This window comes from Beta vulgaris, chromosome 6, assembly GCF_026745355.1.
Source record: "Beta vulgaris subsp. vulgaris cultivar EL10 chromosome 6, EL10.2, whole genome shotgun sequence".
In the NCBI taxonomy this organism is placed as follows: Eukaryota; Viridiplantae; Streptophyta; class Magnoliopsida; order Caryophyllales; family Amaranthaceae; genus Beta; species Beta vulgaris.
Window position 1 is genome coordinate 3,807,466 of NC_079207.1, and position 25,725 is coordinate 3,833,190.

Below are 25,725 nucleotides of genomic sequence, written 5' to 3' on the forward strand. Positions count from 1 at the left end.
GCAATCTTATCTCTACACCCATACACCTTCATGAGACCCATATGTTCAATATACCCAACACATATCACGGAAAAAAAAAAAAAAGAAACATCCATTAATTTACATAGGTGTAGAATGTACCGTAAGCCTTAGGGATGAATATATGAAGTTCCCACATAAAGCCCTGGCTAAAACAGGAGTAGCTAGCTTAGAATAATACTCCCTCATCTCATTTTAATTGTTACACTTTGACATTTTACACTATTCACAAATTGCACTTTGACCCTCGTTTGTAATTTATACGTGAATAAAAACATAGTGTGGTCCATGAATGCCAAAAGCTGCGGGAGAACCTGCCTTTATTGAAGATTGAGCACTACTGTGGTAGAAATCAGAATCAGGTTGTGAAAGTAGTAGCTAAGAATAGTCCTACTTTAGATGGTAGATGTAATGTAACTAGGATTTTTCCGTCCCCTCACCCCCAAGTTATTGTATGATCGTGTACAGCTTATCGGACTGTAAAACTTTCTTTAATTATTTGAAATAGCTTTGTTGAACAAAAAAAGGTAACTAACCATCTAAAATAATTAAGGCACTAACCTCAATAATAATTAACTAGATGCAATTACTAGCTCTATCCTTGCTATCTAAATACCATATATAATTTTTTGCATTGTGTTTAGATAGATAAGTTGGAGGGAAACAGAGAGTGAAGCGCTTAGATTCCCTAGATTGGATGTAGAATGGAGGGAAAGAAAAATAATTAAAAAGGTCCCATCTTTACCTTTTTAGAAAAACATAATATTTCAGATGTTGGAAAGATATAGAAGATACATATGTAATAATGCAAGCTCACTTTTTACTCTCCTTCCCTATTTTATTACGTACATGACAATTTAACTTTTATGTTTGTTAACACATAATTTTGATTGTTAATATCTTAAATTATGTATTTGTAAAAGTCATAAAAAATTGCTATAACAAAATTATTCATTTAAACAGATCCAACAACATATTATGATCATTTATATTTTTGTATATTAGTAAAAAAAATACGGTCAAAATAAAGTATATATGTGAATAGTGCAAAAGTCAAAGTGTTGCATTTGAAAAGCAGCACGGAAAGTATATTAATATTCTAAAAGTAGCTTTTGAAATGTGAAATTTTAACTCAAAAATGAGTTGTATCATACTATAACTATCCTAAATTTATATGCATGTGAGTTTTACATCTCCAAGACATCTTCACCAGAAGAAACTATGATACATGTATATATAAGTAACTTGATGAAATTTAAATCTATTAGGTTTTAAATGATCGATGATCTAATATTTTGTGATAGACATAATCTTTTTATATAAAGCTCCTAAACAATCCTATTTTGCAAGTACATAAGTGGAAAAGAGAGAGCATGAGCCAAACTATTTCTAATTTCTATTGTAAAATCAATTGGCAAGCATGGGATATAATGCTAAAATTATTCATTTTAACAAATCATCACATTTTTGAAGTGAAATTTGATGAATCATACGTTTACCTAACTCTTTTCTTTTTCTTTTTAATCGTATCACTTTAGACAATTGCTCTCTTTGACAAATTTATCAAAATATAATAGTAGTCATTGTTTAATCATACAAATTAATTATACTATAAAAAAAAAATGTATGTACTCAATGAGAGACTAATTATTAAGCAATAAATAAAATCTTAGAATTAAAGTATAGTTATTAAATTTTTTATATGGTAGCATATGTCACTCTTTGCCCCCCTCCTTTATTATTTAATTAACTTCCTTTATCATACCTTTTTATGTTTTGGCCATTCCATCCACCAAACAGTAACAGTCTATCCTTTTTCAACCCTGCATTTCGAGAAATATTTAATTCTACCAATAATTTTTATTCCTTAAGTGCGACGATAATCAGCAAAAAGTACAGGCATTGAAAACAATTATTGATTATTTAAGCACGTCTCCAAGTAAAAAACGGCTGCTGATCTCTATACAAGTTGTCCTAGAAAAGTAGATTGAATAATTTTTGAAATAACCATTTCTAATTCTGTTTACTTTTCTTTGTTTTCCATGTTCATTTTGTAATAATTGTAACACTTTAATTTTGCATCATTTACTTTATATACTATACATTGATCATTTAAACAAATACTCTAATTGATCATTTAAACAAAATATATTTTGTATAAATTAATATTGAATTTATCTTAATATATACTCCCTCCTTATTAATTTACTCGTATTCCTTTATGTTATTCATTTCTTTTGTTTCTATTTTTGGAATGGGATCACTAACTTTCCATCACAATTCACACACATTCAACTTCAATATAAATTAATCTTTTCTCTTTCTTCTTATGTCCTACAACGTCATTTTTCAATTCTAGGCAAAAACAAAAAGGGTAAACTAATAAAAACCAGAGGGAGTAATTTAGAATGACAAATTTATAAGTAATTTAATAGATATTTATATTCAAAATTTACGTCCACATAAAATATTGTCAGTATCTATAATGATTGAAGGGAGAGACTAGCTTGCAAATATATAAAATACGAAACTACTAGCTTTACCATCATGGGGTTATAACTTATTACAATTTACAAGCACTTGCGGCTTGGAATAACCTTGTAGCTTGTCAAAGCTAGGGCTGGCAATGAGTTGAGACAGCTCGCGAGCTACTCGAACTCGGCTCGGTCAAAACTCGGTCAAAACTCGAGTCGAGTGAGCTCGACTCGAGCTCGAACTCGACTCGACAGGTTAACGAGTCGAGTCGAGCAACTCAATACTCGACTCGAGAAACTCGTGAGATACTCGATAAAATTTTATATATATATACTTTTAATTTTTTTAAGAAATTTTAACTTTATATTTTTTTCTATAAAAATACTTATACTTTTCTTTTTTTAAAAAATGAAAAAAAAAAGTGTATAGAATGACCAAAAGCAAAGTAAAGAATTTCTTCTATAAAAAATAAAACTATATCAAATGACCAAAAAGCTTGAAACGAGTTCGAGTTCGAGCTTGAAACGAGTTCGAGCTTGAAACGAGTTCGAGTTCGAGCTCGAGTTCGAGTTTGAGTTTAGGTTTCGAGTTCGAGTTCGAGCTTGACAATTTGAAACTCGCGAGTTTTTGAGTCGAGTTTGAATATGAGTTTTCGAGTTCGAATCGAGTTTAGTCAAACTCGAGCTTGACTCGCATCATTGCCAGCCCTACTCAAAGCTACGAGGTTTTACAATAGTCTATATATGCTTTTTTTTATTATTTCTATTATTTGGACGCATTTTGACAAATAGGACCTATAAAAATTACAAGTGATCGTGGCTTTTTATTAAAAAAAATTATAGTTTTAATTATTTTATTTTGATAGATTTAATGTGACATAACAAGCTACAAATCATTGATGGTGGATGCTAATTAATTTACATAAGTATTATCTAGCATGAAGTCAAATCAAACTTTTTTTTTTCTTTTTTTGCTTTTATCCAAGCTTTTATGATGAGGACCCAGGCCAGCTCCCTATCTGGCTATTATCTACATATATGTAGAGACCAAAGACAGTTTATTGGTCAAACTACTTTTGTTAAACTTTTTAAAAAAGAAAACACACTTTGTATTATCTAATCAAGTGACAGCAGGTGAATTTTGCGGAACTTTTATGTAATTATACTATAATGAATTATTGTCCATCTTTAAATAAAATTTCTAAATTTTTATTTATGTCTATCTCAAATAAATTTTCGATTTCTTTATTTGGTATAGGTTCATCAGATAAAATATTTATTTAGCTTTCACTTTTGATTATATTACCCAATTCTTCATAAACAAAATGACTTTGTAAAGTGACCCACATTATCTACTCTCAATAAACAATTAATGAATATTATACCCACTTGAATTTTTAATTCTGATTTAATACAATTAAGATTTTCACTTATAATTTCTCCTTAATACTTATGTCCAAAAGAAACGAAAACTCTATTTAGTGACGGATAGAGTCGTAAGCAGTAACATATTTCTCTCACCGAACAGTTGTGTAATAACAAAATTTACGGAAATTATCCGCTTATTAATATCGAAGCATAGGGATTCCCAAATTATTGTTGTAGTATTATGTTAATTCATCGATACCTTCATGTGATTATATACTACTCATAGTTAATCCTTTTTGTTAATCTTTCTTATACCCAACAAAGAGCACTATAAGTACTCTTAGGTCTAGATCAGATGCAGGTAACTAGGTACGTACATTATGTACATATTGACATTGACACCATTGATTATTTCAGAACTGTTGCAATTGTGTGCCACATATAATTTATGCAACCCATTTAAAAGCTCTATAATATCCCGTATTTGCAGTGGCGGACTCAAGAATTTCAATTTAGAGATACAGACATATAACAAACGGCAAACGCAAAATTAGGGCGGAAATTTGCATAAATTGTTCAATACATAAATGTTACAACTAAAATATCCAAAATATGCATAATTATACAACCCAAAATAAGAGAAAAATATCATATGGTTCAGATTACATTTTGCATCTTACGAGTCAACAATTTACTCTAGCCCTACAAACCTTATCCATAAAAATCATTACTCCCTCCGTTTATTTTTAATTTACACATTTTCCTTTTTGGTCTATTTTTTAATCTACACATTGTTGTTTATTCTATTTTTGATAACTAACACATGATAAAGTATAAATTTCAATTACACACACTTGATTCTAATCATAAATTTCAATTACACGCTAATTAATGAATAATATCAACAATTTTCATGTAAATACTCAAATAATCTAAGAATCTAACTAACATATAAAGTATAAAATAATCAGTAAATCAAAGTAATCATTAAAAATGGAAAAGAAATTTAAAAAATAACACACAAGAAACTAACTTAGTAGGCACATATAAACCATATTAATATGAACAATAAACATTTTCTTCAAATAAAAAAGTTAAAACCCTTCAAGTAAACATTTGCTTTCTGTTTCACACTTTCACACGTTTCACATCTAGCATCGATTCGAGACAGAGAAAGATAGAGTTGACTACCCCTTTGACTCTATGATCGGAGCTGGCATACATGACGGTGGCCTTTTTTTAAGAAGCGCAGCCCTTCTGTTATGTAGGGCTGCGCTTTTTTAAAAAAGCGCAGCCCTTCACTAGTACGGCTGCGCTTTTAGGAAAAGCGCAGCCCTTCTTGCGCAGCCCTTCCTTTTTTTTTCCTCTAGTGTAAACATATCCTGAATTCTAAACGAAGATCGGTTGCTGATATTTTTAATATGACCCCAAAGGTTTTTCTAGGAAGGTGTTTGGGGGATATCTTCCCCAATTATAAGCCAATACCTAGCGATTTCCACCATTAGTTCAAAAAGTTGACAACAAAATTAATTCTTGGCATAATCATTTTCTCTAGAAAGCTGGAAAATCAATTCTTATTCAGAGTCATCTAGAATCTTCCCCAGCCTATCTTATGGCAACGACTCAGATTCTCAAGGAAATATGTTCTACAATAAATAATATTAACCGAAATTTTTTCTGGCGCTCTTCAACAAACTCTTCTAGGCTATCCCTAATTGTGTAGTCAAAAATTTGTCACCCCAAAAATATGGTGGCCTGGGTTGAATTTTCGAAAAAACGACCCATGTGAATGAAGCATACTTAGCTAAAATAGACTAGCGAATCCTTTCTTACCACCACTCTCTCTGGCCAACTCTTATGCGCCAAAAATATCTTCGGAATACTTCCTTCTTCGAGTACAAACCTAAGCCACAAGACTCTAATATTTGGAAGTCCATTCTTCAATCACGAGAGCTTCTAAGGAAAGTAATACGTTGGAAAATTGGAACTGGAAAAAAAAAAAGAAATTTTGGATTGACAACAATTGTGCTAATCAAAGCCTTATTGAAAATAAATTTTCATATCATGTCTGTTGCTAATTTGGATCTTATGGTTAGTAATGTCATTCTTCCTTCAAGGCAATGGAATGTCTTTCTCCTTAATGAGTTAGTCCCATCTAGAAGTGTGCATGGGTCGGGCCAGCCTGGCCCGACACGATTTGGCTTCGGTCTGGCACGAGCCCGCTCGAAGCAGGGCCCATTGTCCGCTATGTGGGCCGCGAGCCTGTCACAGTCAAAAAAAATTATTTTAGGCCCGCACCAGCACGAGCCCGCACGGGCCAACCCGCGGGCTGAACGCTCCTTTCCTTTCTTTTTTAGCCTAAAACTGTCAGAAATACAAAAAAAAACACGGGCCAGGCCCACAGGAGGCACGAGCCCGGCCCGTGGACAAAATCCGGCCTGGCACGGCCCGCCACCCACCCACCATTTCCCCAAGCCCGCGGGCCGATCCCGTGAACAGGCCCGACCCATGCCCAGGTCTAGTCCCATCCCATATCGTCCACCAAATCTTGGGGATTCCTATCCCTTAGCCAAATTACCCCAGATGTTCCTTGTTGAGGGCTTACTAACTCCGGTGATTTTTTTATTAAAACAACTACTTGGCTAGCTCATGAAATTAATCCTTCTAGCAGTATTCCTTGGCCTTTTAACTGGATATGAAAAATTAATATAGCTCCTAAAGTATAAATTTTTCTATGGCAATGTCTACAAAATGGTCTGCCATTGAAATTTAATTTAGCCAAACGTCAAATCACTAATGACGCTCTTTCCCCCCTTTGTAAATTTGATAATAAGACTCTTGGCCATTTATTTTTCACATACCCTCTAATTTGTTAATATTGGATCTCAAATTATACATGACCAAAAATCCGTAATATAGTGCCTCAAGACCGTGTACAATGTCTAACATATCTCCATCCCTACTCTCAGGTCTTACAATTGTTCTATTATAATTTGTGGAGTATTTGGAAGGAACGTAATTCAATTATCTTTGACGAAACTATGCTTAATCTAAACCGTATTTATTAAAGAGCTTGGTATTTGTATTTGGAATGGACTACTCGAACTACGATGGATTTTTCCTTTACTATATCTTCACTTTCTTGTTACAGGTCCCTTTCTTCCATTACAGTTAGCTGGCAATCCCTTCCCTCTAGTTGCTTAAAGCTAAACTTTGATGGTTCAGTTATTGGTTCATCAGTTGTTGTCGGTGTTGCCATTAGCAACTCCGATGGTCTTCTTGTGGTCGCTCAAGTTTATCGATTTGGCCAAACCTTAGCTATCATTGCTGAAACTTGAGGATTAAGAAATGGACTGATACTTGTCATTCATCAACATATTCAAGATCTCTATATCGAAGGAGATAATCAAGTAGTTATAATAGTGTTGTAAGGGCATTACCGCATTACACTTACCCTTAGACTACCTAAACCCTAATTTATGACATTCGACATGTGCTTCATCAATTTAGATTCTACTCCATTAAGCATATTTTTCGAGAAGCTAATCGAGTAGCAGATCTTCTATAAAAAAAAAAGCTCACAATAGTTCTGCTGCTTCGGTTGGCGTGGATGTTTCTACGGAACCTTTGTTAAATAAATTTGTTCTTCTTGATTTGTTAGGAATCTCCTTTGAGAGAAGGGTGTCCTAACTTTCTTTATGTACCAAAAAAAATAATGCTTGTTAGCAACCTATATCATATCACATCAACTAATAATATAGCGCGTTGAACAAAAGAATGTGTAGAAAATTAGTGGCGTTTTATGTACCAAATTATTGCATTGCGATTGCATGAATAACAATATCCATCTCCTCACTTTGGTTTTAAATGTGAGGGCCGGGTGCAAACATGAGCTTAATTATTAGCTTCATTGTTAATGTGGTCTAGAGGCCTGAAAAGGAGGGGCTCTAGAGTTGGTATGAGGCGGATTAAAGTACCTGTTTCAGAAGAAGACAAAGCTTTGGAAGATATGATCGAGAATCTCTACATCTTTCAATTAAAATTAGGGCATTCAGCCAGCTTTCAGGGACCATGGTTGATGGTCCTACTACTTGCTCCCGTTTATAATCTAACTTCTATTAATTAATTAAGGTGTTGTCATCCTCTCTATGTAGTGAAGTACCAATTATGAGTTGATTCTTATGATTTGTTGAAATCTCACTTAACTCAGTTTATTATCCACTAGGTTAATTTCTGTGCGATGCACAAATTTAAGATAGAGTAGTGTATATTATTTTCATCCTATCTTCTAGCTGCCTCAAATCCTAAACTAGCTTTTCCATCGATAATTCAACTAGCTAAGATTATGAAATTGTGAGTCATTGTCTTGTGCATTAAGGCAGATAGTTTACCAATATTACCATCTTTATCTGTGCCAGTTTCTTGATAGATTTCTTTCCATATACATATATACAGAAAGTAGTGAAACTAATATACTTCCTCCATTTTTTTTTACATGTTACACTTTTCAAATCACGGACTCTTAGGCAATTTCTAAATAGGAGAGACCCGAGAGAGATAGAGAGAAAGAAAACAAAAGGGTCCCATGTGAACATGTGATAGGAGAGAGATAGAGAGAAGTTATTACTCAAAATAAAAGTGTAACATCTAATCTGAAACTTTCTAAAATAGAAAGTGTAACCTGTAAAAAAAAACGGAGGAAGTATTAAAAAATCTTTAGAGTGTGGGGCACTCTTGTTTATAAGCTACCTATTGGTGCTTTCAGCCTAACCTCTCTTATGTGGTTATTATGGATGGATGTTACTGTTAAGGAGCGATATGTCACAACATCCAAATTATACGGTGCACTCAAAAGCATCAAGCTAGTGTGATTCTTTCATCATTTCGTGGTTAATCAATAGATCTACTTAATATTGAACTTTGATTTAAATTAATTGATAACTTATATGCAGTGGTGAAGTCAGGATTTCAAATTCATGGGTGCACAATAAACACGTAGAATCGAATTTTGGCTGAAAATCAAGCATGCGCGTGACACCATGCACATTCTTGCGCGACGCGAAGGTACTAAGTGTGTCAAAAAAAAAATCGACTCGTATTATCATAGTCTTGCCCGGTTGGCCCCCTTCACCTAAGGGTGTCCCGAAAAAAAATCGACTCGTATTATTCGACATGTCTACCCGCCGATTTGCAATCATAAAATCGGCTAATAATTTTTAAAAATTTTAACGGATTTGGTAACCGACCTGGAAATTAGATTAATCGGGTAGATTAATAAACCGACTTCCTATGTTATTCAGGTACCCAAATACCCGCAAAGTTCGTTTTCCATAGCCTGCTTTACTATAGAAAAAGTTAAAACTACAACTTTGGTTCTTATAGTTTAAGTGTCGATTGTTTTCAGAATAGTTTAAGTTTCAATTCTTATTTTTTGTCTTTCATTTACTTAGTTCACTTGTCAACTTTGGTTCAACTCTTTTATGTCCACTGTCTATTAGTGTATTCTAATTTCTAAAACTATTGTCTTTTTTGAACTCTTTTTTATCCTCTTAGGCTGCAAGATACAAGATGATGGACCATATAAACAAACTCATCACTTTATAGTGCAAAATTGCAACAGGGAGTTAGATTATTAAGTGCATAATTTTACAGCTCGAGTACCCTATAGCCCAACCCTAAAGCGGTTGATTTTCTGGGTCAGTCAGGGCCGCTATTTTAACTACCCGTAAATGTGGGTACCCAACTTAATCAAGTACAGTTACTCTTTCATTCCTTAATTCTGTATTTAGGTCTTTTAGAGTTTTAAAATAACTTTACAAGGTCGAGTAATCAGTAACTCGTATATTATCTTTCCAAAATCTCCTTGTTTCTCTTCCTTTTCATTCCTTCTATTTTTCTTTATTTTCTAGCATCCAAATAATGTGTAAATGTTTGACTAGTTAATTAAGCAGCAAAAGCTTCCAAATTTTCTACTCCCTCTTAGCAGCAGACCCAGAAAGCCAAATTGATTTTGTCGTTAATAAGAGTAACAGACCACTTGGTTATTATAGTCTTGGGCCTCTTGGCCACCCTGCACCAAAGAAAAAAGAAAAGAAGTCCTGGGCGGCTGGGCCCCTGACGTAATATATATCATAATCTTATTTATGTGCACGCGAAGGGAAACTTTTAGTCCACTTTCAATGGCCAAAATTAGATCTGCAACAGTTTTCTAATTTTTAAATACGAAACTAGTTATTAGACCCGGGCTATGTTTCGGGTAATAAAAAATTCATCTATTAATATAATACTTTATGATAATAACATTAAATACAACTTAGTCTAGTGGTTAAAACTTTAGTATATGTACTTGAGGTCTTGGGATCAGATCCTATACTTTACAATTTCTTAATTTTTTTATTGTACATGGATTACATGAACTAAAACTCCCTAAGAAGAGCGACACGTGGCACAGTTTCTTATTTTCGCACGTCTTTAAATGTATTTGTATAGATTGTATGTTGATGGCATCATCCTTTCATTTTATGTCAACTGAACTTAATTGTCTTGCTTAGTAAAGAGAGCTTTGGAATAAAATTAAAAGTTTGAACTCATATTAGAGGATTTGATAAGTTAATCCTTTAATTTGACTGTTCGGTAAATAGAGGTTTTAATTAGTTGATTGGGCTTGAAAAATAGCTCTTTTTGAAAAAGTTATGGGATGAACTTTTTGACATTTGAGGTTTTGGAATAAATTGGCCAATTACATTTATATATTAAAGTTGTTGAATATTACATAAATAAATTTTAAAAAGTACAATAATGAATTATGCATATGTCATTATTATTGGTCATTTCACAATTCTATAGTAATCAACTACCAGTTACTTACCCAATGCCTTTATACAAAACGTTAATATAATCATCTAGTTAAATCCGCTAAAAAAATCAGCTACAATCTGCTAACGAATGTCCTCTAATTGCCAAACAAGACCAATGTTTCGAAATTTTTTGTCTATGACTAAAATTATTATGTAGTCGTGTACTTCTCCTTGTAAATCAAATGACACAAATTGAACAATAAAAAATATGTGTTTTAAGACTCAAACCTACAAATTTTCATTTGAAATACAAATATAATACTCAATTAATATATAATCTCATATTGGTCTTTGTGTTGAAAAAAAGTATTTAAAAGCAATGTAATATTTCTATTTAAAAATGAAATCGAAAGTATATGATTCAAAGTACATATCATATGCATATATGAACACCTTGGATCCCGATATACATGTGCATTCAACCTCCAAATGAGCAACTTCGTTATTCTTCTATTAAACAAAACACATAAGGTGCCTAAGATCTTGGCTATCCCACATCGAAAGTTGAGGAGAACAAAATCCTAATATCTTAGATATCCCACATCGGAAGTTGAAGAGAACAAAGTCATCTTTATATAGAGGTGAATGCCTCATTTGGGTAGGACTTCGATTTAGCATCAAAGTAAATCCTTGCGGGCTAGGCCCCAAATAGGATAATATCTACTAATGGGCTCATGAACAATATCTACTAATGGGCTCATGAACAATAATATAACTAGTTTTTCGGCCCAGGTGTTGCCCCGGGTTGGTATTGTGTTTCCGAACTTGATATATCTTTTTTTCATTTCCACTAAAATATAGTATTAAGGAAACCTCAACATTTAAAAGATATAAATATAATAATGTGGATACTTAAAGCATGATTAAAAGTTAGTTTAGATAGTAATTGTGTCATGTATAATAGCAAAAGGTCACAGGTTCAAATCTTGTTGCAAGGTAATTTTACTTTTGTTAATTGACATGACTTATGTACACATTGGACAATTCTAGTGGAGTAACAGAGGTGCCACATGGCGTGTATACATTGTCACGCACGCCTTTTAATATATTTACTAGTTATTAGGCCCGGGCTATGCCCCGGGTAAGAAAAATTTCATTTATTAATATTGTACTTTGATATGATAGCACTAAATACAACTTGGTCTAGCGGTTAAAACTTTAGTACATGAACTTGAGGTCACGGGATCAAAACCTATACTATGCAATTTCTAAATTTTTTTATTGTACATCGATTACATGAACTAAATTAAAACTCCTTAGAGAGAGCGCCACGTGGCACCGTTCCTGGTTTATGCACGCCTTTCAATGTATTAGTATAGATATAGATTTCTATTTCTTATTATATTTATATGGAAAATAAAGCAAAATCTAATTATAATATAACTAGCTACAAAATGTATGTTGTATAGTTAAGTTATAACTGTAGGTTTATTCAAACTATATGTTTCTGTAAATAATATAAAAAAATACTTTCAACCTCATTCTTTATATTTTCTTATTTACTCTATAAAACTAACTAATACCAAAAATACGGAGTATTATAATATATATATTATTAAAATATGTATAAAAATATTGGAAATTTGGAGGTCTTCACTTGTCATATGATTGTATAATACACTGATATAGCGACATGTAATTCAATTAATGTCAATTAATGTCATAAAATAAAATGAAAAGAATTATGCAATGGACCCGGAGTATCACCCTGGTCCACTATTAGTTATTATACTTAAAATTTGTGTCATACAAATTAAAATTGTTATATAATTATTATATTTCTTTGTTAAAAAAAAAACAAAAAACATGACATAAACTAAATGATGCCTCAACTAATCTAAATTTGATATTGTGCAAAAAAGTATATGTGATTATTAATTTCAATAAATTTCCATATTATTTTCTAAAGATTTATATATCTATAATTTCTCATAAATTATAAAAATATTATATATGATTAGCAGCATTAGATATTTTACATGTATATATATAGTATTAATTTCTACAAAAATTTAGGGACAATTGGCATTTGAATGGCGTGTCAATTGTTGATTTCTCATTGAATCTATTCGGCATTTTGTATATGCAACTAGACTTGTGTCCAACCCATGTTATACATTAAAAGTATGTTCTATAATATTATATTTATTTGTTGAAAAAATAATCATAGATAAAATGATCGTAAGAATTAAAAATTAATAGTACAACATTTGATCGAAAACAAATATTATTGAAAAAATCACGTATATTTATTATTCACAAAGTCTTATAAAATACGGTCTCACGTTAGTCTTAACGTGAGATCTGTCAAAATAAGCATGTATTGGCGTTTGCCCCAAGCGCTTTATAGGCCCAAGCGCTACTGGTCTAAGTATTTTTTCTGATATAACTAATCTATCCTAGCGTTTAACTAATATACCTCAGCATTTAACTAATATACTTCAGCGCTTAACTAATTCATCCAGAAGCAATTTAAGGCTAGCATAACTAATAGGTGCAAACGCTTAACTAATTCTACTGCTTGTTTGATACACGTGTGTGATGTCAGCATGACATCAGCGGTCTCACGTTTACACTAACGTGAGACCGTCTCACCAAAGATGGACTCTTTATTATTTTCAAGTACTTTCCGTGTTATCTAAACATTTGTACATATATAGTTAAATATAAAATTATGTAATGATTCTTTATGTTTAGTATAATATATATGACATATTATTTTAATGGAATAATCTAAACAAATACACGTTCCTAAAAGATATATAGAAACAATTCACATTCAAAAGAGATGTCAAGTGGGGATACCTCGACTAATATATCCGACTTGATTAGATTAAACTCATTAGACTTAAAACTTAATTATTTTAACATTGGGTTCTCTCTCTAGTTTTCTAGAGAGAGTTTGTTCCCTCTAGGTTTTTTCTTGGGAGGGATTCTTCCTAGCCTCCGCGGCTAGGGTTTTCATTATTTTAAAACTTTCTCCTTCCTTTCTTCTTCCTCTTCTTCTTCCTTCATCCTTTTCTTAACCAGTGGTAAGCCCCAAAAAATCCTATTTATTTGCTTTCAATAAAAGTTCCCATATTTTAGATGGTGATTTTTTCTACTATGTTGATTGTGTTGGTTTTTGAAGAATTAGGGTTTCACAACTTCTGTAAAATTATGGAAGACTATTGGAGTACGTTCATCCCGAAATTTCCGCATCTGCAGATCGTATGCCGAACCAGAGCGAACTCACAGATTGCATTGCTTCAGATGAAGATTTTTATTAAGGCAAAATTAAGTCAAATCTGCGATGTTTACATTTCTAGTGTGATATGTATTTCTATTAGAATTTTATATTTTTCAAAAATGGCTTGTAAGTGCCGTTTGGCGAAATATTAATGAAATCCCTTTTCTTTCCGTCAAAAAAAAAAAAACTTAATTATTTTAAGGTGAATATAACACACTCCTAACTTTTCTTGAGTTAAATATTATATAAGATATCACATAATAGTATGGAGAAATATAATTCAAAAGACTGTAGAATTATACCTCTACCTCAAAGTACTACTACCTTTATTATCAATCAGGACATTTTTTTTATACGTAAGTCAACGAAAACGTCAAAATAGTATAAAAGAGAATAGAGTAATAGGGAGATAAAGGTTTTCCTTGATTTAAAATGTGGGTTTTTTACTTGTTAGAAAAAAAATTGTCAAAAAAAAAAACCTTATAAAATGTTCACTTTGCGAAAAACAAACTTATAAAATATTTCTTGTGACTTACAACCTTTAACTCCATTTTTTTTGCCAAATGAAACCTCAGACTTCTTTTCCGACGTTGACCATCACTTTCGGTATTGACCTACCTTTTCCTATTCTTCCCCCGACTCTTCTTTCCTTCTAGATTCATTAATACAACAAATCCTTCAATTATATATAAAATAAAATTCAAGCTCATAAAATCCTTGATCCAAAAATTATAATTTATTTCAAGTCTTCAACTTGCTAAATCATGTTCCAAACGTGGGTCAACGCCAGAAAGTGACAGTCAACCCCGAAAAAATGGTCTGAGATTTTATCTCGTAAAAAGTTAAAAGTTGTAATTAACAAAAAAAACAACTTTTATAAGATTATTTTTTGTAAAATGGACATTTTATTTTAAAAGATCTTTTTGACAAATTATTCTATCAATTAATAAAGTGGGTCAACCTATCAAGAAAATTGAGCCACATATCTATTAAAATATATCCCTCGATATCATATAAGAATGTCTAAATTCCATAAAAAAAAATATAGAATGTCTAAATTTAAAAATACAACAAATAAAGAGACTATATGACTTGACCTTTTAGAACGAAATCATAATTATGATAATTAATTTTTATTAAGATTTTATTTCTCAGTATTGTCTTAGATGTTTTTGTTTTGTTAATATTTCTAAGAACTGTTATTCATTCTTGTTCTTTTATCATTATATGAATATAAGAGTAGAAATTAATTGTTAAATTGCCAAAGGGGTAATAAAGTTCATTGCTATAGTAAGTTATATACGACCTAGTATTCAACAAAAGTGGCTGTAGTTTAGTGGTTAGAATTCCACGTTGTGGCCGTGGAGACCTGGGCTCGAATCCCAGCAGCCACATTTCATTTTTTATTTTTCATATTCTCATTATATGATGCTTAACTTCTTCAAATATCTAATACTTCATTTATTTTTTCCCCTATATATTCAATATTACAAAAATATAACATCACACTTATTCATAAGACAAATAATTTCATTTTTTTATTTTTCATACTCTCATTATATGATGCTTAACTTCTTCAAATATCTAATACTTCATTTATTTTTTTCCCTATATATTCAATATTACAAAAATATAACATCACACTTATTCATAAGACAAATAATTTCATTTTTTTATTTTTCATACTCTCATTATATGATGCTTAACTTCTTCAAATATCTAATACTTCATTTATTTTTTCCCTATTCAATATTACAAAAAGGAAAATGATATACATAGCCCTTAGGGCCATGTATAAGGTGCTTAAAATGGAAATAAAATATCAAATCAAGCATTTATTACCTCAATTGATGTGAAAATGTGTATTGAATTCTTAAATTGTTTCCATTTAAAAAAATGTATTTAATGCTTATATGTAGCCCTAAGGGTTACATATATCATTACCCTTACAAAAATATAACATCACACTTATTCATAAGACACATAAAACAATTAATAAGATTAGAAGAAAAAAAACAACCATTTTGATAAATAAGATTGAAAAAAAAAAACAGTCCAACTTGGGCCGGGCCGCGCCTAAAAAAACAACCATTTTCATATTCTCATTATATGATGCTTAACTTCTTCAAATATCTAATACTTCATTTATTTTTTCCCCTATATATTCAATATTACAAAAATATAACATCACACTTATTCATAAGACAAATAATTTCATTTTTTTATTTTTCATACTCTCATTATATGATGCTTAACTTCTTCAAATATCTAATACTTCATTTATTTTTTTCCCTATATATTCAATATTACAAAAATATAACATCACACTTATTCATAAGACAAATAATTTCATTTTTTTATTTTTCATACTCTCATTATATGATGCTTAACTTCTTCAAATATCTAATACTTCATTTATTTTTTCCCTATTCAATATTACAAAAAGGAAAATGATATACATAGCCCTTAGGGCCATGTATAAGGTGCTTAAAATGGAAATAAAATATCAAATCAAGCATTTATTACCTCAATTGATGTGAAAATGTGTATTGAATTCTTAAATTGTTTCCATTTAAAAAAATGTATTTAATGCTTATATGTAGCCCTAAGGGTTACATATATCATTACCCTTACAAAAATATAACATCACACTTATTCATAAGACACATAAAACAATTAATAAGATTAGAAGAAAAAAAACAACCATTTTGATAAATAAGATTGAAAAAAAAAAACAGTCCAACTTGGGCCGGGCCGCGCCTAAAAAAATTGCCTATTAATCTGGCCGGGCCAAAATTTTGTGCCGAAAACCCGCTATTTCGGATCAAAATGACGGGCTTTCAGCCACATTTCATTTTTTATTTTTCATACTCTGATTATATGATGCTTAACTTCTTCAAATATTTAATACTTCATTTATTTTTTCCCTATTCAATATTACAAAAATATATCATACTTATTCACAAGGCAAAAACAATTAATAAGATTAGAAAAAAAAAACAGCCATTTTGATAAATAAGATTGAAAAAAAAGGCGGCAAAATGTGCAACAGTCCAACTTGGGCCGGGCCACGCCTAAAAAATTATCTATTGATCGGGCCGGGCCAAAATTTTGTACCCAAAATCCGGTATTTCGGGTCAAAATGAAGGACTTTTTGGGCCAAAATAGACTGAAAAGTCATTTTTGCCTTGCCCAAAGCAAAAGATTATGCCCAACCCCCATCCAAAAAGCAGGCTGGGCCGAACCAAAATAATCAGCTATAAGTCCAAGTGTCCGAAAGCAAAGAACACTTGTTTCATGATTCACTATGGTGAGTAGAGAGAGAATACACCAAAGTTCCCTAATAAGTATTACAAATGCAAACAAGAAAAAAAAAAATCAAATAATCAATCAAAGCCAACAATAATTACCCACGATTGCAAAACCAAAATGCAATTCTTCAAAATCAAAATGCAACTTCGGATTATAGCATTGTGCAAGCAATAATTGCGTATTTGATGGTGATAAAACTAATATTACATATTTTACGGGTGACAGCTGATAGCCTGATATGGAGGATTATTGTTCGAAGATAATTACGGAATTTACAAGAAGAAGAGAGAAATCAGAGAAATTGAAGAAGAATTTTAAAGGTAAGTGATGAATTATTAGACACTAGTACTTTTTTTTGTCGAAAAGAGAGCAAGATTGGGCTCCATAATATTTTTGGGCCCTTAAAATTTGAAATCATAGCCTGTTTTTTATTTTTCGAAAGGAGCCTGTTAATTTTTTGGAAGAGCATTATAATACCGTTTGTTTTTTTAACCAATTGGAGTTGGCGTGAGTCGGCCCTTAATCAAGATCTCGAGTTCGAACGTGGAGATTAGTCGGTGGGAAACTTGTGGAAGTAGGACAAAAAAATAATACCGTTTGTTTTTTTTAAATTGATCTATAAAATACAACTTTGTTTAGGATTTTTCTAACCTATAAGAATACAACTTTATGTAGGATTTAGGAAGAGTAGAAAACCGTTTCAGAAATATGCATTAAACATTTTCTATTTTATCTTCTATGTAGTATTATCTCTACCTAAGTTTAAACTAATTAAGATGGGTAGATTATCATAAACATAGTAGGATAGGAGAAAGTCGTTGTTATAAATAAGAGGGAAAGGTAAATGCAAAGTTAGAGAGAAAAACTCACGCTACTTCTGCTAAAACCAAATCAACCATCCCTTAAATCGTCTTTGTTTAATTTTGTAAGAAAGTTAGTAAGGATGATCTTCCACGAGATACATAGTTTTAGGGTATGGAATACCATATTCGACGTGGACGCAAAGTACGTACCAATAAAACCACTAGGAAAGGGATGTTGTTTGTTCTTGTCTTGATACAAAAACTACTGAAAAAGTTGCCATCAAAAAAATCATTGATGCGTTTGACGATCCAACTAATGCAGTAAGAATACTAAGGGAAATTACAATTCTACGGAAGATTCGCCATCGGAATATTATTGAGTTAAAGAACGTTTTGATTAGTTCTCCTAAACAACTTTTTAAAGATGTGTATTTGGTTTATGAGCTTATGGATACTGACCTTGATCAGATTATTAAGTCACCTCAACCTCTTACCAATGATCAATGCAAGTTATTTTTTGTTCAGGTATTATATTCTTAATTCCAAATTTTTTTTGCTCTATTTTTGTTAGCTATATTTTTTTTTTTTTTTAGAGTTGCATCAACTCTTAGATTTTTTATTTATTAATAGACTAACTATCGGAAAAATTTAACCAACAACTTTAATCGGAAAGAATTAGATCATAGTTTTTATATAAGAAATATTGTTGGAATTAACTCAATGCGTATTTACATAATATAAGTTTGTTTAGTTCCTGGCATGGTGCTGAACTTCTTTCTCACATCCTATAGCAGGAAGAACATTGTGTTTAAGATGAGTGATTAAATGTAATGTTTCCGTAGAATGAGTTTGTCCAAGATTAAAAAGCAATGTAGTGCAATTGTAATAGGACAGATGAGTGATTAAATGTAATGTTTTCCGTAGAATGAGTTTGTCCAAGATTAGACAGCAACGTAGTGCCATTGTAATAGGACTCAATTCCTCCCGCTTCTCTTAATTTTAATCCATGAAGACAAAAGACAAATCATAAAAAAAAAAAAATATTTACTGTTAAAGATTTGCATTGGCTTCAAAATATTGCAACTAACAAAGGAATGTTATCATTTGAATTTTTTTCAAAGAAATATGTGCTAATTGATATCCTGTTTTATGATTATCAATCCATGTTTTTTTTTTTCTTGTTGTAGTTACTTCGAGGCCTAAATCATCTCCATTCAGCTAACATCCTCCACCGAGATCTAAAGCCTGCAAATATCTTGGTAAATGCAAACTATGATCTAAAGATTTGTGATTTCGGCCTAGCAAGAACGAGCAAAGGTGAAGGTAGATCTATGACTGAGTATGTGGGAACCCGTGTGTACCAAGCACCCGAGCTACTTGTTTGTGGTGGCAACTACACTGCATCAATTGATGTGTGGAGTGTTGGATGTATATTTGCTGAAATGTTGGGGCGCAAACCCATCTTCCCTGGTCGAGATAGTATTAACCAATTGAAACTCATACTCAGCATTCTTGGAACTCCTCATCATAATTCTGATATGGACTTTATTGAAGATTTAAGAACAATAAACTTCATAAAAACACAACATTATTCAAGTGGAATTCCATTCGCGGCCTTATATCCTCGAGCCAATCCTTTAGCGTTGGACTTGCTACAAAAAATGCTTGTATTCAACCCGAACAAGAGGATTACCATCTCTGAAGCACTTCAACACCCTTACCTCTCAGCGTTGTATGATCCTTCTCCTGATCCTGCTCCAAAACCATTGAATATTGATATTGATCCAAAGATCGGGGAGATAAAAATGAGAGATATAATGTGGAGAGAGATGTTGATCTATGAACCTGAAATTGTTTTTCAGCATTTGTAGATAAAGTATTGTTCTTTGTGATTCATATAAAAAACATTTAAGTTTTATTCAATATTCAGTATTTGTATTTCAAAGAGTTGTGATTAATTTATGTGTTAGACTTGTATGCAGCATAGCTCATATTTCTCTTCGAGATGCTCTACAAACAATTGGTTTAATGTAAGATGCATTTATTGAGCTAATTGGTGCATAGCAGAGCTTCAATATGAGCTATGCTGCAGAAACAAAATGTGTGCGATTAAGGTAGATTAGTTGAATTTGACTTCCCATGGCCATTACTACAGTCCTTTTAAAACGTTTAGATGATAATAATGATTGATAATTTCTTTATTAAGCTCATTCTAAACATTGTAGATGGAGTTATTTCATTTTTTCTGGTTTTCAATGTAATATTGCTAAATGTTTTTCCTAATTCCTATGCAATTTATTTTTCAGTTATATATATTCATCAAATACGACGCTTTTTAATAGTCGTTTCACTTGCTTTTCTTAAGGTCAAAACTCTGAATTTTGACCATAATTTTTTCGAATATAAATAATACATTATCATGTGGGATTTTCTTAATTTCATGTCAATAATTTTTTTGGCCAAGCAACTATAGTTAATTAATTAATTTTGTTAAACTAGTCTTTTGACTTATAAAAGGTTTCTAACTTAACCCTCGATTAATTTGCATACAAGTCTTAATTGTCACCACGATATTTAATAAAAAAATCTAATAATAACATAATCAGCTAATAGTAATATGAATAATAAATAATAGATAATAATACAAATATTTTAATAAAATAATAGACACTAATACAAGTATAATACTATATAATCATTGTGGTACTTTAATTAAAATTCTAATAATAACATAATAGACAATAATACAAATATTTATTAAACATTGACTATTTGGACCTTATTGGACCTTATTAGACCTGCCTTATTGGAACTTATTGCACCTTATTAGACCTGATTGGAACTTATTGCACCTGATTGGAACTTATTGCACCTGATTGGAACTTATTGCACCTGATTGAAACTTATTGGACCTTATTAGACCTGATTGAAACTTATTGCCCTTATTGGACCTTATTGCAACTTATCTGAACTTATCTGAACTTATTAGACCTGAAACTTAATTTTTTAAGTTGAGGAGAACGCACCCTTAAACTTCGTTTCTTGCTTGTCAAATGAAAACTTTGTTTATCTTGAAACAGTAAATTGAAATATAAGTGAGGTAAACAGTGCTAACATAATTAAAAATCTATACAAATATATTAAAAGGCGTGTGTGATAATGGATACACGCCACGTGGCACCTTTGTTACTCCACTAGAATTGTCCAATGTATACACAAGTGACAGGTGTACTGTGGCAATGGATACACGCCACGTGGCACCTCCATGTAATGTATACACGCCATGTGGCACCTCCACGTAATGTATACACGCCACGTGACACCTTTGTTACCCCGTTAGAATTGTCCAATGTATGCACAAGTGACAAATCATTTTAATTAACAAAAGTAAAATTAGGTTGCAATAAGATTTGAACATGTAACCTCAACCAACTTTTAATCATGTTTTAATTGTCCACATTATTATATTGGTACCTTTTTAGTGTTGCGTTTTTCTTAATATATTTTAATGGGAATGGAAAAAAAAATACATATCAAATCTGTAAAACGGTATCAGCCCGGAGCAACGCTCGAGCCCAAATATTATTACACAATATAAAAAGAAGTTACATATTCATAAGGAAAAAAAAATGAAATATAGTGGATAGGAACATAGGATCATTCTTATACCCTAAATCCTAATTAGAGATATCATATAGTGTACTCCATGTTAGCTTCTAACCACCTGTTTTTCCCGAGTTCACTCATGGTATACCCGGGTGTACCATGAGCATGGTACACCCAAGGGTATTTTTGTAATAAATTAGAATTTCAGATGCTCATTTGACACCAAATTTGTTCATATGTGCATTTTGCTCATTTGCTCATTTTGCTCATTTTGTAATAAAAGTGTTTGCTCATTTTCTTAAATGAATAGAAATGTTTGCTCATTTGTTCATTTTGCTCATTTGTTGATTCGCTCATTTTGCTCATTTGGAGAAAATAGTCTTAGGTGTACCATGTTGGTACACCCAGGTATACTATAAATATTCTCGTTTTTTCCCTTGAAAAAAATATCACATTGTGATTTATTTTTGAATACGATAAGAAATCATGGGTGTTAGATGCCGTGTGACAGCTTGCACTTGGACAATTGACAATTCTCTCGATGCGAGAAGTTACTTCGTTCTACCGCCACCGGCCACCTGCCACAATGCCATTTTTAGAAATAATCTGCATAGGTACTCACCGCCATCTCCTTTTAGAATTCCCCATTCTTCACAAACTAAAATCCATTTTTTTTCAATATAACCTTGACTTTGATAGCCCTGTTTTTTATAATCCTGAACTTGATTTTTGTTATTAAATCTGACGGAATTGTCAATTGTCTTAAAATACGCAGTATAACGTCGTGTCTAATTCCGTCCAGTTTAATGACAAAAATCAAGTTCAAGGTTATTGGAAACAGGTCTGTCAAAATCAGAGTTACATTAGAAAAACGCTTATAAATCGGGATTATCTAAGATGATATATCAAAAAAACACCCATATTTTTCAAAAGTAATAATAAGCTTTGATTTTCCTAAGACGATATCTACTTTTGCTATTAACAAGACAATCAAAAGCCTTCCAAGAAAAAAGGCAGTTGGAGAAAAAATTGGATCTTTATAACTACATTCCATAATATTAATATACGTTATTTGTGCCTTAAATTTCAAGAGATACAAGGATTGTAGTTCAGACTTAAGCGAGCACATTATAGTAGCTCAATGAGTAAATCGAGCTAAAAATTTCTAGTATGGGACAATCTATCCGTGTGACAATATAATTTTCAGAATTTCAGGTGGGAAAATTACTTCTTTAGTTTTGGTATTTGTGATTTATTCAAATTTTCTTGCATTTTATGAGGACTATTAGTCAAAAATAGTTAAGAGTCGGTTGGAATTATCGTAGGGTTATGTCTTATATAACGAGCTTTATTTGAGTTACTTTGACATGCAATATTAGCCGAAACTTAAATGAAAGAATTAAAATCAAACCGAAATTATTACTACTATATATTGGAACAAATGGGTGATGAATTTTCAGGTAATATTCACTATAGTCAAGATTTAGTTGGATGGAAGTTATGGTTCCCTTTCTTTTCTTGGTGTATCAGAATCAATTATTTGGAGGACAAACTTATTTGACTAATGATTTCTCTTAAGTTACATTAATAGGAAAAATATAGTCAAATTTGTATCATTGTTTATAAAAGGTCTGTTTTTTTCAAATTATTTTTATGAATTTAATTTATATTTACCGAACTTATTCTTGTTGAACTTATTTTTTGACCTTTCCTATGAACTTATTTTGTTGAACTTATTTTTGCTGGACTTATTCTTGCTGATTTTGTTTATTTTTGTTACACTTGACTTATTTTTGTTGAACTTACATTTTTTTTTTCGCATAATAGAACTTATTCATGTTGAACTTGACTAATTTTTATTGAATTAAACTTATTTTTACGAACTAAAATATCTATAAGCTTTTAATACAAAACTTTATTTTCCACACATGAAAGGGATAAATTTAATTTAACAAATTGAGCGTACACTGCACGACTTCATACTTGCCTCAACATAGAAAATCACAATCCCTTTCCATTAAAATACTAAAACTTAATTAGGTTAGGACTATTAGAGTGCTTTAAAGAGAATCTTTATTTAAAAAAAGAGAGTAAATGATGATCAATCACTTGTTATAAAATACACCCATTTCCCATCACCAAAACCTCTTTCTCCTTATCATCTTTTTCTTAGTTGAAGTTTTTTTCTTAACCTCCCATTCTTTTTTTTTGTTCAATAATATTGCTTCCTCTCATCACCTTCATATATAGTTGATTCCTCACCTCCCCCAATCTCAAAAGATCCAACCAAACAATCCACTTCTCTTACTCATCTTCATTAGTCATTTCATACACCAAACAAACTTATAAACATCAAATTAATGCATGGATTAAGATTGAAACCTACCAAGTTTCTTCCATGTCGCCTATAATCAGTGAAGTCCTCCTCTCCGGGTTCACCATAAACTCCGCCCTCCGCCGTCGAACCCACCTTGTCTCCTCCTTATCTGTTGTCTTCCTCTACTGGTTCTACGTATTCTCATGAGCTTTTATTAGAGTAACATTATCCAATATATATATATATATATATAGTGTTTACAATACAGGTCTACGACTAGTAAAAATCCATTCTACCCTTTTAGATCGAAACAATGTTACTCTAATCGCTTTTCCCCTGCTTAGCTCCCCGATTTTTTTCTTCTTAGGTTCATATATTATTATTAGTTGACAAGGAGATATCGGTTCACCCCAACAGTAATTATTTACGAGCTAGGTTAGCTTTTATATTACTACTCTTATATACATGGCAAGTTCAAGTTCATCAAGTCAACAACATGTTATTACACCTAATAACTCATCATCAGGATCTGAGGCAGATCCTCAACAGATGATGGATTTAAGGAAGAGGAAACGTATGGAATCCAACAGGGAATCAGCGAGGCGGTCTCGAATACGAAAACAAAAGCATATGGATGATCTGAGGGCTCAAACGATAGAGATTAAAGCTCAAAACAACAAGATCTTGACCACCACGAACTCCACAACGCAGCACTATCTCGACGTTGAGGCGGAGAATTCTGTCCTTAGGGCTCAGCTAGCTGAGCTTGGAAACCGCCTTCAGTCTCTTAATAATATTATTAGCTGCCTCACGACCACGAATACGAATACGAACACGAACACGAACACGAACAACAATGGCAACAATAATTATAATAGTGAATGTGATGATCAAGAGAGCTTTGGTAGCTTTGATCTTGAGTTTGATGATGGATTTTCGATGAATTCATGGGGGTTTTCATTTGCTAATTATCCTATTGTGTCTACCTCAGATGCCTTCATGTGCTAGATAAGGCCTTGATCATGTGGTAATTAATGTTAACAACGATCCAATATATATATATATATATATATATATATATATATATATATATATATATATATATATATATATATATATATATATATATATATATATATATTCCTTCATTAATAAACTAGTTGTTTGATTAAAATGGGGAAATAATGTTGTTTTGTTGCGATTGTAATGGTATAGTAGTACAAAGTACATGGTGTTACATGAGGGTGTTACATTGTAAAATCCATCCTTGAAAAGAGAATTGTTGTATTGATAATGAAAGTTATTAATTATTATGAGTTATTATCGTTGTATTTGGAGTTACATTTTTAGGCTATGTTCAGTTCACCTTATTTCAAATCTAATCAGATCAGATCATGCTTATTAGTATACTATTAAATATCTTTCATTACATATTAGTAAAAATTATAATAATCGAATATTAATAAAGTACTCATTGAGACGAATCAAACAAGACCCCACATGACTATATTTTTTCTTATATATTGAGAAAAATCTAAATGATAAGATTTTGTAATCAGTTCAGATAAGTTCAGATAAGAAAATTTCAGGTGAACTAAACATATATAGCCTTATTCGATTCTAAGATGTTATAATATTGAAGTTACTTTTACAATTATGATAATTACCACTGCAAAAATTACCTCGATTTTACAATAAAATACTATAAGTATCACATATATAGAAATCGAGATAGCTTCAT

The 25,725-nt window shown here is 31.5% G+C and overlaps 2 protein-coding genes and 1 non-coding gene across 3 annotated transcripts; all 3 read left to right on the plus strand.

Annotated features, from left to right (window-relative positions):
* The first annotated feature begins 15,268 nt into the window (after positions 1-15,268).
* Positions 15,269-15,340, plus strand: TRNAH-GUG (transfer RNA histidin (anticodon GUG)). Its single transcript has one exon. It is a non-coding gene; the product is annotated as a tRNA-His (tRNA).
* Positions 15,341-16,198: 858 nt separating this feature from the next.
* Positions 16,199-20,139, plus strand: LOC104895301 (mitogen-activated protein kinase 4). The gene is given in 3 exon segments (XM_048637827.2): positions 16,199-18,293; positions 18,295-18,586; positions 19,249-20,139. Coding segments are annotated over 3 exon segments (1,068 nt in total). The 5' UTR covers positions 16,199-18,201; the 3' UTR covers positions 19,933-20,139.
* Positions 20,140-23,777: 3,638 nt separating this feature from the next.
* On the plus strand, positions 23,778-25,304 carry LOC104895073 (bZIP transcription factor 11). Its single transcript, XM_010681483.4, has one exon. The coding sequence runs from the start codon at positions 24,450-24,452 to the stop codon at positions 24,990-24,992; it is 543 nt and encodes a 180-aa protein (XP_010679785.1). The 5' UTR covers positions 23,778-24,449; the 3' UTR covers positions 24,993-25,304.
* Positions 25,305-25,725: the final 421 nt, after the last annotated feature.